At 44.2% G+C, this 16,227-nt stretch overlaps 1 protein-coding gene across 5 annotated transcripts in view; it reads right to left on the bottom strand.

Annotated features, from left to right (window-relative positions):
- CadN (neural cadherin) overlaps positions 1-16,227 on the bottom strand; it is a 248,060-nt gene that overhangs the window by 12,339 nt on the left and 219,494 nt on the right. For 3 of the 5 annotated variants that reach the window (XR_016290490.1, XM_089580223.1, XM_089580222.1), the window contains exons 27-36: positions 14,584-14,874; positions 14,233-14,480; positions 13,785-14,062; positions 10,655-11,003; positions 8,333-8,581; positions 4,960-5,143; positions 4,579-4,745; positions 4,175-4,478; positions 3,804-3,984; positions 490-731 (exon numbers count right to left, since the gene is read on the bottom strand). Coding sequence is in view for 4 of the 5 variants with exons in the window: in XM_089580223.1 (XP_089436349.1) it covers positions 490-731; positions 3,804-3,984; positions 4,175-4,478; positions 4,579-4,745; positions 4,960-5,143; positions 8,333-8,581; positions 10,655-11,003; positions 13,785-14,062; positions 14,233-14,480; positions 14,584-14,874 (2,493 nt within the window). In the remaining variant the exon portion in view is untranslated. The remainder of the gene's footprint in view (positions 1-489; positions 732-3,803; positions 3,985-4,174; positions 4,479-4,578; positions 4,746-4,959; positions 5,144-8,332; positions 8,582-10,654; positions 11,004-13,784; positions 14,063-14,232; positions 14,481-14,583; positions 14,875-16,227) is intronic. The other 2 variants (XM_089580221.1, XM_089580220.1) reach the window with 1 other exon arrangement.

Below are 16,227 nucleotides of genomic sequence, written 5' to 3'. Positions count from 1 at the left end.
CAGCCAACAAACTAAGTCATGAACCTCTTTTCATTTCCAACAGGCAGCAAACAGCCCCTTACCACAAGACCGGCCTGCTGCCTGCCCTGGCTTTCCAAAGACACATGCCATGATGGTTCTTTCCGAAGGCCACTGGCACTTCACATACACATTTGCCACTGATCAGTGGAAACAACCTTTTTTACTAATACTCAGAGTCAAGTAGTATTGGGCACAGCAGTGCCTTTGGAAACCAGGCAAAGATCATATACAGACTGGCAAAGGGATCTTCAAGGCATGCCTAGGCATATTCCAAGCCCCATTTTGAAATGGGACACTTGTTAATCAACTGCCCTTGCTCAGAAAACCCTTACAACCACAATCAAAAGCTCAACTTTTTCAGATGACAAATGCTGTTTCACAATGCGTGTGGTTGTGTGAGCGCACGCCTTGGTAGGTGATGCCATGAAGAGCCCCATGCCCAAGCTGCAACAAAGCAGAGCCACTCACTGAGGATGTTGAGCAGACAGACCAGAATGGCAGCCAAGGCAGCCATACTGAGTCGCATTATCTTCTCCTGTCGCAAGGCGCCACAGAGATCGCCCCCAAAACCGTCTGGGCACAGACAGTAGAAGCCCTCGCCGTGTGGTCGGTTCATGCAGGTGCCTCCGTTGAGGCATGGCTCCGTCAGGCACTCATCCGCGTCCGTGCAGTTCTTGCCATTCTCCGTTACGGCAAAGCCAGGGGAGCACCTACCCTCCACCAAACAAACAGGCAGGGGCAACCAAGCAAGCCAGGAAAGGAGAAAGGTTACAGAAAAAAGAAAGTGAAGGGTATGACATATCATTAGGAAAGAAAATTTAAAAGTTTTTGGTTGCAGAGTAAGAGTGAGAAAAGACAAGGAAAAAGAAGTGGTGTGAAAGGAGAAAGTGAAGTGGAAAAGAAAATGGCCACAGCAAAAGAGACAAGTAAGGTGGTGTTAGTGTCCACTGTTAGCTGTTAGAAAAGTACACAGCTCACCACTCCTGTCCAGAGCACAATTTGTACAGACTAGGAAAAACATTCCACACAAGGTGAACGCACCAAGTAAGAACACCCACCTGTACAAGTACTCAAAGGCAAGGTTTCTACAATAAATGCCTCACAAATATGAGAACAGGATCAATAGAACAAGCCCTTGTGTAAAAATTGTGCTCTAGACAATGTACCTAAGGATGCCCATAAACAAACAATATGTATAAGCTCACATACAAGAAATCAAGCGTGCATTTAGAACGCTATTTCGAACCTGGGTCATGAAAAATTCAGGTGCGGCCCTTACACGGATTTATTTTTTAAAAACATTTCCTTCGGGAAAACGGGGTGAGGCCCTTACATGCGCTTATACGGTAATATACCTATGCTCAACAAAAAGGGAGTAAAACACCAATAATTTAAAATTTATCAGTTGTGACCTACAACACGAAAATAAAGTTTGAAATTAAGAACAACGAGATGACAAGGCAGGTGTAGATGAACATTCTGATGAAGCTCGCACATTCATCAGGTTGTGCTGTCTACCCAATCAACACCAAAATTTAATGCTTTGATGCCCCTGACAATCTCTACTGTACTGAAAATAACAAAACCGCCCGATTTTTTGAAATGATCTGCGAGCTCATAAGTAATGACACATGATAAGCAGCCATGCATGTTCACTACTATTTATAAGTTAAACAAGACCGTTTAAACTCACTTCGCTGATTAGGGGAAGAGTCTTATGAAAGTGAGGCTTACGCTCTGTTCAAGCCTTATCACGGCTTGGCCAGTGCACAGCTTCAAGCTTTACACAATGACTAGCTTCGTTAGTTAGCAGTACAGCAGTCAAAAGTTAGTGTTTCCACCACCAAATGCAGGCAGCCTGACCAATGATGTCAGTATGTGAGACACGGTACTCACTCTTGTTAAAAAGTTAGACTGAATTAGTAATGGGGGGGTGTGCTTGTTTGGCACCATTCTCCGAGAAATAAATGCCTAACATTTACTAGACACCAACCTTTTATATGTGCCTTGTAAAAAAAAAATTGACACATGTACATTACCATTTAGTGAGACAAAACTGCTGCAACCTGAAAAATTCTTTTCAATGCCAAAATGACATTTCTCTTAAAAAAAAAATTGTAGTTACAGAGTTGCAATCAAATTTCCAGGAGTTGTAGCAGGGCTCTCATTATACCTTTATTTTTTCTCTGCAGCAGTACTTCTGACCTTCAGTTACAGGGCTCAGCTATACAGTGCAGCATTGATTATGCTTTGCAAAAAAGGGAAGTGGCAGAGTCAAAACTGCTACTGCTTCTGATAAGAGAACTGCATAAAAACAACTTCGGGTGCTTGTTTCTTAAAACACAGAAGAAGTTTTAATGCAACATCATTAAAGAAAGCCAACATCGTTGCGAGTGCTACCTAAAGGCTACTGACAGCTACAAGTGGTCTGCCTGCTCAAACATGTCCTCACTAAAATCATACTCTGGTTAAACACTGTCAATAAATATCCCATACAAAACTTAATCCTCATTGCTCTACAAGCACAAAGTTCACAACAAGAAAGCAGAAAGAAAATTGTTATTCATTACCACCCTCATGTACAAGCTAACAAGATTATGTAACTTGATGTACCATTGCTTCAAAAGTCAAGGTGTTAGCTTGCAGCACAATGACAGATTCATAGTAAATGTTACAAATTAAAGTTATTTCCAAGATGCACACGACATACATCTTTGCCAAATAACCAAAAAAATTTTGTCATCAACCCATTACCTATCAAAGCCAATTAAACCAAATTTAGAAGCTTCAAGAAAATTAGTGCATAATGACTGCGATTTCAAGTTATTTTACAGCAATGCGGGAGCCTTTGTACCACACAAAGGAAGGATCACACCAGAGTACATGGTATCAATTGAATGCAAGACACCGTAAATCAACTATTTATTTAATAAACCTATACAGGGTGTTTCGCCCAAGACTTAACATGAATTTTAAAAAGTAAGTTTTTGAGTTAGACTAGCACTTTTTTCGGCACAGCATTGTCAGCGGTACTGTACATCAGAATGCAGCTATGGCGTGCTAATTATCACACTGGTTAACCAATCCTGAATAGTTAACTTCTTAACTATTACTGTTAGGCCCCTTAATTATTGAGGAAGCATGTAGCTCACCGTAAGTAATATCTATATCAGTTATTAGAATTTCGAAAACGTGGTTACCCTCAGCGCTGTGGCATAACGAATTTTGGCTGCATCGTGCCAAAATACATGCACTTTCCAGAAGCTTGCAGGCAAAGCAACCTCTCCAGTACAAGAAACTTGTCGAAATAGCCAAAACTTGTAGGGCCACAGCACTGAGGGTAAACACATTTTCGAAATTTTAGAAAACTGATATGGATATTACGTAACAGTGGGCTGCATGCCTCTCAGTAATTAAGGAGCTTAACAGTAATAGTTAAAAAGTTAAGTATTTAACATTTGTTAAATAGTTACTACACCATGTACACCAGATGTACTACACCACTGACAATGCTATGCCGAAAAAAGCCCTCTTCTAACTCAAAAAGCCTATTTTTAAAAATTGTGTAATGTCTTAGGTGAAACATCCTGTATTTATTTATCCTGTATTTATTTAATATCTGCACTACACAAGTGCACTACAAAAAAGTACAGATTTTACGCTTAAACTCAGCAATCTGCATCCACAAATGGAGTTTACAAGCTACCGATTCTATTCTACTGTAACTCCACAAATAAAAAAGATGTCTCCAAAAATTACACACACTAGTTCTGGGCACTAACCTGCACTCATGGAGCATCCAAAGGTCGACACAAACGAAGGGGCGTGGGCAACTGATTCCATGGCAAGGATTGTTGGATGGACATCCATCAATAAGGTTGCGCCACTCTACAACAGCCGCATATTCAGAACCACTTTCCATTGGCAAGTAGTGCTGGTCAAGCCGGATGTCATTCATGCACCCTGCCAAAACAAGGATCGACATCAAGTTTATAAATTCCACAAAAACAAAAAAAAAAACCCACACATTGAGGGCAAATACTTTTGCTATTACTGTTGCAAGCATTGAGTGTGCCTAAAAACCGTGTGAAATGAATACCTCGGCATGCCTGCCACCGAAGAAAAAATGTAGTAGAAAAGCAACACTGCTCACCTTCTTGGTAATCATTGTCGACGACTGTCACACCCGGGCCAACATACTGGACATCTCCACCAGCAATGACATTTTGTTTCTCAACCCACATATGCTGGTGGGGGCTGTGCCAATCCAGCAGCTCGTTGAAGCGTCGTCCACTGCCCCCATCTAAAGCCAGGCTAGCAGAGGCTCCATATCGCAGGGCACGCACCGTGTGCCATTGGCCGTCATTCACCCACACCCAAGGAAGCCACAATTCACGCTCCTCAGAGGCTCGGCTTCGGTCCAAATTGAAACGGAAGCGCAGCTTTTTGTCCCGAATCTAGAGCAGTGAAAAAAAGACAGCACATGCTTTGAAACATGCACATGATTCACTGAAGAGCCCAATGCGCAACAGAAACATTGGTGGAGCTATCCCATACCTCAAGAATGCAGTACTCCCGCCCATGTTTGCTTGTGATACGGAAAAGCTCTCCATGCTTTTGACGTGTACGGAACTGCAGCTGAATGTCTGTTTTGTAAGGATGCGGATCAAATGGCAGTGCATACTTGATGTAGCTGCTTTGTTGGAACATCTTGGACTGTGTTTCTGTTAGAACAAAGCAAAAAATAAATAAATTAGTAAGAGCAGATGAAGTAAAAGCCTACCTGCAATATGAGCATATGGAAGAGAAAGGCGGGCTAGTTGGTTCGAATACATAATGTAACCGCGCAAATGAAAAGAGTGCGTTTCCTTTCAGACATTCTTTTCGTTTGTGCAGTTCCATTATGCATTCTAGTATGCAACATGAGGTCAAGCTCACCTCTGTCACAGTTTGGACCATGCCAGCCAGGGTCACATACGCACTCTGCACCCTTATAGGTGCCAAGACAATGTCCATGCCCACAAGACTGGTGAAGCAGTGCTGCTTCGCTGCAGGAACTCTCGGCCGGAGGACAACCAGACACACTGTTATATGAGCTTCCAGGAGAGCCCAGGTCATACATCTGGTCAAAAGCAGGATGCAGCAAGCACCAACAATGAGCACGTGCAATGGACTGACCGACAGTAGGAGCTAAACCAAAATGAAATTTGGTTTTAAAACTTGAAGTGAAAGCTGTACGTGTTGCAAAGGTACTATCAAAGATAAAAGTCACCCGGAAGTGTCAAATATGATCTAAGTGCATAGGCGCCATGTCTGCAAATGATCACTTGAATTCACTAACACATATGACAGCACATGAGTACAACTTTCATCGCCACAAGTATTGTTTGCAGCTGCTTGCTGATAAGACAGCTATTGACTTTGATTGCTGCTCACACATCCTGAAGACATTTGTTCCCAAAACCGCTTAAAAAGAAATCTCTAGAATATACCGTATTTACTCGCATAATAGGCGCACTCGCATAATAGGCGCACCCCTAGTTTGGTCGCGAAAAGTCAGATTTTTTTATTTCCGCGCATAATAGGCGCACCCCAAACTTGGCACTGTGATCAATACTGTATTTACACGATTGCAAGCCGACGCCTTGCCGCCCCCCACCCCCAATCTTTATTTTAACAAAGTTTTTGCTGAACTGACTACTGGTCCACACTAGTGCTGCTGCCGTCGCAGCTGCTGCGGACCCACAGCACGTACAACGGAATCGTGTAGAACAGCCGCACTCAGTTTTCAGGGATGCTCACTTTAAACGTCTGTTTGGCAAGTTTCATCTCCAGCCGGAAACGTTCCCAACTTAGGCCCGCGAAAACCTCGGCGCCTGGAGTCACCTACGAAAATTTAGGCACGCCACAGACGCAACTGCCGCACTTCTCGGCCACGTCGAGTTTCCGACCTGCCACACGCTTGCCCCACACGCTTGCCCTTGCCGTGTTCGAGAGCAAACTCCCAGCCGTGTAAAAACAGCAACGCTCGGCGGCAAAGCCATAAACCACGATGAACTACGGGCTACCACAGATCCCCGGGCTACCACAGAGTAAATACGGTATTAGCCAAATCACTGTGTTATTTTGTTGCGGTACTTTTGATGTGCTAATCTCCGCCAAAGGGCAAACTGCCAACCTGTGCCAGAAAGCTACTGACAGTGAGACTGACATGCACTCCTGCGAAACCTAACTGATGAGTGCTGGTGATAAAGCGTATAGTGCATCATGAAAAACCACCGTTTTCTCAGATATTCCATAAATGTAATCAACCTTGTGCAAAGACTGTCCTACGTAAAAGCCATTACTCTTTGCTAAATGTGAAGTAGCCGAATCCATGTGGGGAAAACAGAATTTTTCCCTGTTTGCTGCAACAAACAGGATTAAAATCTTTTTTGCGGCGAAAGCTGCTATCGTTCTGGTTAAGCCACATAGTCCTGCATTCTACTGTGGAATCTACAGTTAGTTAGTTATATGGGGTTTTATGGCGCATAAGCAACTATGGCTATCATGCGCCAAACACAAAGTTAGATGATGTTATATTAAGTGTATAGATGTTACATTATATTAGATTTAAAACATTGGCTTTCTTTAGAAACTAGCAAAGAAGTGAAAAATTGACGCGTGTTTGCTCGCCTAAAAGCAATGCGGGATGAAATGGAATGTGTTCATTGTAAAATACAGTAAAAAATTTTTCCCTAAGTTCTTCGAGATGCGAACAAGATATTAAAATGTGATTAACTGTGAGCTCCTCACCACACATTTCACACACGGGTTTGTCTTTTTTTGTTAATAAGAAGCTATGGGTGATGTGTGTGTGACCTATGCGTAAACGACATAAAATTACTTCTATAAAACGCTTTTTATGGCGGCACGATTTCCATTCTTTTAAAATGGGCTTTACAGTATGCAGCTTGTTGTTTCCTTCATTTTCCCAAGAAGCTTGCCATTTGGCTCTTAGTGTGCTACGTACTAACTTCATGTAATCCCTAGGAGGCAAATTCACATGTTTTATTTCCATGGTTCTGGCTTGTGCAGCACACATGTCGGCTCTCTCATTATCCCTAATGCCAACGTGACTGGGAACCCAGCAGAATTTTATAACATGTTTTTGTGTTGTGACCTTTACTATACTGTGTATGATGCTTCCTATCAGTGGCTCTGTGGCATTTTTGGAGTTTAATGCTGTAAGGACGCTCAGTGAATCTGTATAAATGATGCTGTTTTTGATGTTTTCATTTGTTATTTTCTGTACCACAACACAAATGGCATAACACTCAGCGGTGAAAACTGTAGCACATGAGGGCAGTCGTACTGCATTTTTATTTTTTCCTTGTATTACTGCGCTTCCTACATGAGCATGAGTTTTTGTCCCATCAGTATAAAATGCAGTATAATTTCTGTATTTTTCTTGTAGTGCTAGATATTCTTGTATTATATGGTCATGCGGTGTACAGGTTTTCCCGAGGCGTGTTAGTGTGATGTCACACACTATGGGGAGAGTGTACCACGGTGGTAGCGCTTCGTGTCTTGGGGCAATATTTTTAATTTCATTTAGTATGTTCAGAGCTTGGCATTTTTCTTCGAAGCGCAAGAGCAACGGCTTAATCTACAGAGTCAGCCATAAGACCTTAAATCCTCAGTGAAATGATTGAATTAATGTTAATTTAATCAAACTGAATTGCCAAGAAGTGGAGAGGAGGGAGAGACAAAGTGTGAGAGAGAAGAGAGAGGGTGGGAGACGAAAGGTGGCGAAGTGGCTTGGGATGTTCTAACAAGAGTGGAGGAATGTGCATCTGCCACAGCAAAAACCTAAAGGGTGGCCATTGTGTAAGAAGGAGAATATAACAAGGGCGGAGGAATGCACAACATGAGGGTGCTTCCATGGCAGAATGCAGGACTACATGGCTAAACCAAAGCTATATAACAGCTTTTGCTGATTCATGAGCTGAGCCTGTAAGCCCAGAGCCATACGTAAGCCAAGCTCCACAATTTTTTTTTCTTTTTCTGCGAAACTGTGCAGTAGGACAATGAGCAAACGAAGTACCGTATTTACCCACGTAATAGACCCACCCCCCCGCTGCTTCTAGATTTCTTGTCATTCCTGCTTGTCATTGTTCGCGACCAATCTAGGGGTGCGCCTATTATGCGAGTGCGCCTATTATGCGAGTAAATACGGTATAGCAGGAATCAGACTGACATCTTTTCTGCAAAAGCTATGCATATGGCTAAGCAGCGAAAAATGGTAGGAGTGAAGAAAGCAACCACTCACCTCACTGTTATGGACAACGTTTTTGATGCAGCCTTGAAATCCCTCGGTTGTGTGCCGATGGCGCCATGCATACGCTCCCAGGTCTTTGCCACCAACATGAGTTCCACCCAATTGAAGTGGTGTGTTCACATTGAGGAACTCATTGAATTCAGGCACCTGAGTGCTGTTCTCGCAACGCGACCGGTCAATCGTTTGGTTTCCTTCATGAGTTCGTGCCGACATGCAGTTATCAACCATTAGCCGCACAGACTGCAAGAACAAAAGCACACACACATTGTCTCAGATGCTGACGACAAACTTCATTTACATGCAACAAATGTGTAACAGTAAACAACTCTCCAGTGTTTGTATTATTCAAATACTATATGAATATGGTGCAGTAAAACCTCGCTTACCCGGATCTCGATAACTCAGAAATTCGGTTAACTCCGACACGCACCGCGGTGCCGGCAAAAATGTGTGTAGTTCAATGGGGTTAAACGCTTGTTAACTCGGCAGCATTTAGCCGCGTATCGGTTAACTCGGACAACCCCGGCGAGAGCTATCGAAACGTCCATACTCGGCGGCTCGAATGTGCAAACACCCCTAACCGACGACGAAGCCGGCGCAGCCGAGGAGAGAGCCACACAAACCGAAACAAGACGAGAAACGGCCGCAGGAGGGGAGAGATGTGATGATGATAGTGAGAGAGTGATCAGTGGCAGGTGGCGCTAGCCACCACCCAGCGCACTGATCGAGCATTCAGCCATCCAGCAACCACTAAAAGTTGCAAAGGACGATGGGACGGCTTGCTAGGCTTACTTTGTCACCGGATCTACGCGCGTGCTGCTCAGCCCATTCGACCCACGCTATGCCTGCGCTGCAGCTGTGTTGTTTTGCGAGTGTGCGAAAAGCCGTGTTGTGTGCGGACTCGTGCCCGTTGCATTCGACTTCTGGTGCGTGCTGTAACTGCCGCCACACTACGCTGACGCTGCAGCTGCTTTTTTTTTTTTTTGAGTTGCGAGTGTGATAAGCCGCATTGCGCGCGGACTGGTGCGTGCTGTCTCTGCTGTCACGCTTTGCTGTCTCTGCCTTCACGCTTTGCTGTTATGGCGGCCGCCCCCCCAGCGAAGCGGCAACAGCAGCCGGCCAATAATGACATCATATCGGAAGTGCTCGGCGTGGAGGAGAATGAGTGTTCCGATGATGAAAATCCAGATCAGCCACCGCGACGTCGCACTGTGCGGGAGGCCGCCGAGGCTCTCGCCGTTCTAGAGGAATTCTGCGTAGAATCCCGTGACAGTGAGCGTGCGAACCAACACCTGATGGGGTTGAGAAAGATCGTTGTAGCGCAGATTCCGGCGACGAAACAAACGAAAATAACGCAGTTTTTCAAGCAATAAAGGTATGTTCATGCTGCGTACATTTGTTTCTCGCTTTCTTGGTACATTCGATAATCCGGAATTCGGTAAACTCGGACATTTTTCCCAGTCCCGTGAGATCCCGGTTAACGAGGTTTTACTGTAGCAGGGCATTTTTACTAGAACCAAAATAATGGTAATTTTGCAACGCTATATTTGACAATGCACCTGACTCCATTCAACTTGGGACATAAATGCAAATAACTGCCACACTGACACTGGCACCATTTCTGCTCAACGCAATGAACCTTTTCGCTGTCATTGACGTACCGGTATGTTTTCATGTCCCCCACGTCCCATTCAAACGCGTGTCCTATTCAATCGGCCATGACATCAGGCTTAGGGCTGGGCTCACAGTGATTGCATTTAAAGTCACACAACAACACAAAGAAAGAAGGTTTGGTTTGCTTTTCGGGGTTTAATGTCCCTAAGAGACTCAGGCTATGAGGGACGCTCTACGGGAGGGCTCCAGATAATTTTGACCACCTCCGGTTCTTTCACGTTTATAGACATCGCACAGCACATGGGTCTCTAGCATTTCACCTCCATCGAAATGTGACCAGCGCCGCCGAGATCAAATCAGTGTCTTTTGGGTCAGCAGCAAAGCACCATAACCACTGAGCCACCATGATGGCTCACACAACAGAAAAAGCTTCATGAGAAAAAACAAACAAAAAAAAACAGCAGGGTTTTAGGTAAATTTTTTTTCCCGTTCCATATGAAAAACTATATACTTATTACTTAACAATAAAAACCACAGGAAACACTAAGCCTTGTGTACCCCTGTGAATTTTTGCACATCAATCCAAGTACTAAAAAGCAACTTGTGGTAAAAGGTGCCTGCCTTCCTCCAATACTACACCTATGGTGTGAAGGTGCCTACCAAAACTTAAAAGCAATAATCTGCACGATGATCTTTTACCTGTCGGTCCCAAAAGACATCCAGCCGATGCCAGTTGCCATTGTTTAGGGCTTCCTCAACATCAACAAAAAGTTCTGCTGTCCCAGAGCCAAAGTCCAATAACAGCCTTGGCCTTCCTGCATTGAGCTCGAGAGAGATGAAATCTTGAATGACAATTTCGCCCGGGTCAGGCCGAGAGATGGGCCCATTGTACAGCAGCAGTCCTGTAGGGCGCTCTGTCATAAACTCTAGGCTCAGATGAGAGTCCTCGCACTGCTGTAAGGGAGGGAACCATGCCCAGCCTTTGCCGTTGAAGTGCCGTGTTGTCTGCTGGCACTGTGGTCCATGGAATCCTGACTGGCACCGACAGCTGCATTAAATGACACTGCATCATTACGCAAGCTACGAAACCAACACTGGGGACATGAAAAAATTGTTTAGGTATTTGTGATCTTTGTGGTCAAAGATAAATCAATTCTGCAACAATATAAAAATTTAAAGCTCCTCACCAATGAAATAAAAAACTAAGCAAAAGCAAAAAAAAAAAGAAATAAACTAAGGAGGTAAGTGAATTATTTTCTGAAGCAAACTCAATTAAAACACTCATAAAACTAGAGTACAAGAGCCACTCTGCACATTATTTTGAACTAACAATAAAAAAGCACTATACCATGCCCACTTGACATCAGAATAACTCTGACTGGTACCTTGAACAATGCTATAAGAGGTATGGCTGTAATGAACAGATGTACAAACGGAAATAAGAATTTTTGCCCACTTGGCTGGCCACCTTATCTTTCCCGTTAAATGGACTTCTTTTGTAACCAACATCAGGTATAGAAGGCATTTGGTAATCAAGGACAAATTATCTTCGAATATGACCTTCATATGAACTCAATTTGTGGGAGTTCTCCCAAACTCCTGAGGATGCAGCACCACCACACGCAAAACTGCATCGGTGAGGGCATCCTCAACTGCAAGTGCTGCGTAAAGGGCTTCCAACATACTAATGGAGGTATGGGCAAAGCGTGCGGGTGTTTGCCGGCATAGAGAACGGTGTAGCGAGCAGCAGAGGTGCGAGGCATAGGGAGCGAACATGCTGAAGTGCGGACCATAGGTTTTCCTGTTCGCATCACTTCTATGATCAAGAAGCTCAACACTCGGAAAAAGCGCCATCAACCAGCGGTTTACGTGGTCTGCATGCTCTGTTGCAACCGACAAGCAAGCATCTCCCAGCATGCTTCAATGTGGTACCCCCGCCGCCATTCTGTAGAGTAAGATTTTGGCGCCGCATGAATATCCGGCATATGCTGACTCCGCTGTCAGCTTTGTAGCTTGGTAAATTTACAACAGGACATGAGAACTGTCAATTTCCTAGGCCAAAGAAGACGCAGGCCCCCAAGCTACGCATTCTTTTTCCCTCATCTCAGCCCTCCTCAGATAGTGGTGGCCACAGACACTTCATCAATGTGACAGCCCGCCTAAAGCAGGTGCGCTCTTCATTGTCAGCTGTGTTTCATGTGTTGCTGTGCTGTAAAATGGGGCTGCTTCTGTTATAATTAATTACTCAGTTTTTCTAGAAGTATAATCTTCTATTTTGTGAATTATTGTTCCTAAGGGCTAACTACACATTTCTGCAGTATAGTGGCACAAGACAGCTTGGCATGTGCAGCTGTTCTGCAGTGGAAATCAAGAACTGTTCTGAGGACAAAATTAAACAGCCACTTTTTCAGTTAATGAACTAATGCCACATGCTTGTTGCCTTCTCTTGTGAAAGACTGTCACTGGATGGCAAAGTTAAAGTAAAAGCACATTTGTAAATACAGTAAACCGATTTTTCGGACTTCGCTGAGGAACCGTTACGCACCTCATAGGAACATGCACATTTTCAAAACCGATATTTCGGACTAAAATAGATGACAGCAGTACTATGGATATCATTTTTCAACCGAAAGTTGTAAGTTTTTTTCCACCCAATATAGACACGAGCGGCATCGCTGTAACAATCAACTGCTTCTCTGCTGCTCTGACAGAGTTGATCGGACAGATAAGCTCAGCTATTCTTCTTAGCTACCACTCGAGATAATAGCATGCTCTCCATTGCCATCGGGATGGACTACAAACAGCACACGATCACTTTGAAAATGGGACAGCTGCAGCGTCCGCTGTGGCTTGGATGACACCACCCGCGATGCGGGGCAGCAGAAGGAGAGTTGGGGGAGGGGTGCATATGGAGGCGCTCGCTACCATTTGTATCTTCCTATAGGTTACCTCTCTCGGTATTCGCGAGCGTCGTTGCCGACAGAAATGGACTGATCTTGCTTTGCGCGGCGCATGCATTCATTCATTCATTCATTCGTGGCATGACCTGCAGCCACGTGTCACTGTTGGTATTGTGACACGAGGTGGTGCAGACATGATGAAAGCAAGACTATGGCTCAGATGCAGCCTAATATTTTTGCCTGCAAGCGAAATATGGGGAGCAGCACATTTTGCAATTTTCAAAGCAGTTTTTTTGGCAGAAAGTTTTTTTTGAAGTTTGCGCATTTTTCTTGCACCATTTTCGGGGAAAACATGCAACCATACTTATAGTAGACCCCTCATATGACAGACAAAAACTGCCCTACGGTAAGTGCCTTTAACAAAGAGGCTCACCTTGTCAGGTGGACTAATGTGCCACCTCTTAATGGCAAAATTTTTATGTTACCGTGCAAAACGGCACGTAAAATTTATAGTACAGCTAGTTCAAGAAAAAAACAAGCTACAGAAATTACTAGATTAAGCATTTCTTTAGTTCGTGCTCAGCCTAATTCAATGAATGTGTAATGACATGTTAACCCTGAAAGGAAGCACACACTGTAATACACAATATACCACAGGTAAAACCTTTGTCAAAGATATAAGACCACTAGGATTGTTCAGTGACAGGCAGTGTGTCTTGCTGAGCATTGCCCGACTTCCAATTCTCTTGAAGGTGACAGGGACTTGCCCTCACCTCTCTGGAGCTTTAGTAGCAAAGCCTGTGGGCAGTACATTTTTGACAAAGGCTGTGCGTAACTGTCAGACGTGTGGGTATGAAACAGGAGCAATCAATTTGAAGTCATTCGCCTCCTTGTCAATGTAGTAGAAAAGTACAGAAAAACTCACGCACCTGATGCCCGTATAAGTGTCCACACAACGGCCATTGTTGTAACATGGAGGAGGCCTCTTGCGGCAAGACTCGATCTCCGAGAAATCTCGTGCCCCACACGTACACTTAGCCTTCACCCACGTGTTTACTCCTACAAAGGAGGTCCGATTGGCATTCACCATCACTGGGTTTCGATCTATCATAAGAACATTTGTGCAGCTGCCCTCACAGTTGTGGTTTTCCAGCAGGCACTCATCTATGCCCACCATGGTGATGTTGATGCCTACTTTCTCCTCAATCTGCAAAACAGTAAAGTGCAGCCTCCCATTACAAAACATGAGCTGCACAAGCAGTAATGTCTTGTAATATATACGTTAGAGGTGTTCAGAAGGGTGCCGGCCTTGTATTGACCCACAAATCAGATGGACCTCAAAGCAAAACAGATTCTTGATATGTTTTAGCCACTCACCTCTCTCCGATTGACTGCCACCACGCCATTCAACAGACTGGCTTTGTAATAAGGAGAGCCATGAGCAGAAAACCGAATGTCAGTTATAGGTGGGCGTGACTGTTTCAAGATGACACTGAAGATATCCACATTGTATGGCTTTGTCTTGATGCGTTCAGCAATCAAGTCTCGAAATATTTCATATTTGCTCTTCACTTGCCGCTGCTTTTTCCAATCCCAAACTCTTATGAAGTCTTCATCAGTAATACCTGAAAAGATGAATGCCCAGATGATAGGCAAGTAAGATTTCTGCCAGCCTAGACTAAAACATTTGTAATGAAATTACTTGATGCAAAACATTTTGGTAATTACCATGAACACGAATAGAGCCAGAATTGTAGATAGCCTCTTCGGGAATTTCTTTGACGGTTACTGTCACATTGGCATGAGCATCCATTGTGTGCATACGGTCATAAACCAAAAACCGCAAATGGTAGGTGCCTGCCCCTGTTGAGTTCAGCATTGTGATCATGCCTGTGTGGCCGTCCATGTCAAAGTTGGAATGAGCATTATTATTCTCCCAAAAGAAAGTCTTATCAGGCAGGTCCCAGTCATCCAAGTCCTCAACATGAATGCGCCCAATTTTTGTTGGTGGAGACTCCCCTAGAAAAAAAAGAGGCAAATGCACCAATAAATGACAAGAAAACAATCCCAAGGGCAAAGTGAATTTCCTCACGGAATGAGTTGGATAAAGGCATACCGAAGAAAGAGAAATACTGGGCAATCCTCAGTAGTGCAGTATTGATATTGGTGCTTGAAGTATAACATTCCAAAATATACAGAATAATTTCACCACACTAAATTCCTTGCAGTGTTCAGGTTGACTTAACTTTAGAAAGTGGCAGTTCTTAACTAGGAGGGGTGCTTTGTCCTCCATAATAAGCAGTCACATTCAGAAAACGTCAAATTTGGTTCAGATTAGTGCATGGTGTGCAGAACTAGGAAAAATAACAACGAAAAGGCTCTTTCCCATTTTTCTCACTGCACCTATTCAAAGTTACCAATTTAACCGATGTAGCGAAACCACCCATTTTTGAATGTGTACAGTAAAACCTCGTTAAAATGTACCCGCTTAACTGTTTTAAGAGTAGAGTAGTAAAGTCAAATCCCTGACCCGGCGCTCAATGAACATAACGCATTTTGTATTCCCATAAACTGTACATTCGTATCACATACGTATTGGTTAGCACGTACTGTTTTCACTTTACGTCGCGCTTGTGCGCCATAAAATCATGGCAGTTCTCCACATGCTCTGCAGAGGCTGCTTGTATTGCCGGGCTTGTGTCAAAGCGTTGCAGACGCAGACGGAGCAAAGTCCTGAGTGCTCCCATGCATGAAAGCACTCCTTACGCTATTATCGTAGAAGTTCTCCAGCCCTGGTGTGAGCCAGTGGGCACGGTATAGCTCAAGCATCATTTTTTTCCAACATGAAAGATTGCTATTGGGAAGTTTTGAATTTCGGTCTTGTTCGGCTGCAGTGGCGAGCACCATCCCTGGGGCTCTTTTCATGACTAGAGCTAACCATGCAGCGGCTCTTCGGCAAAGTGCGTCGTGAGTTGGAGGTCCGTGTCATGCCGGAGCTGGGACTAAAACACCGGGTGCTCAGTAAAAAAAAGAAAGTTTGAGAATGTTCATGCTACTGAACTTGCCACGAAGAAATCAGTGCTGGTACGCAACAGAGATCTGCCGCTGACAACTGTATTTGGAACACCAGGGAAAAACTATCTGGCACTGCTGCTGTGACTGTAAAAAGATTTTGCATAAGGCATTCCGCGTTTCTGGACGTAGAGGAAGTGCCGGTGTGGTGGCTGAAAGCAGCTCTGTTAAAAAATCTGCCTGTTAGGAGACCTCTCTGTGCTGAGAAAGCTGTGGTTTTCACCTCGGAGCTGAACCACGATAACTTCGTGTGCAAACATTGGCTGGCTGGCGAGGTTTAGGGCAAAACGTGGCGTCAAC

The sequence above is a fragment of the Amblyomma mixtum genome, chromosome 3 (genome assembly GCF_055824585.1).
Source record: "Amblyomma mixtum isolate Tamu chromosome 3, ASM5582458v1, whole genome shotgun sequence".
Lineage (NCBI taxonomy): Eukaryota > Metazoa > Arthropoda > Arachnida > Ixodida > Ixodidae > Amblyomma > Amblyomma mixtum.
The sequence above is the reverse complement of the archived record's forward strand: the minus strand, read 5'-3'. Positions and strand labels throughout refer to the sequence as shown.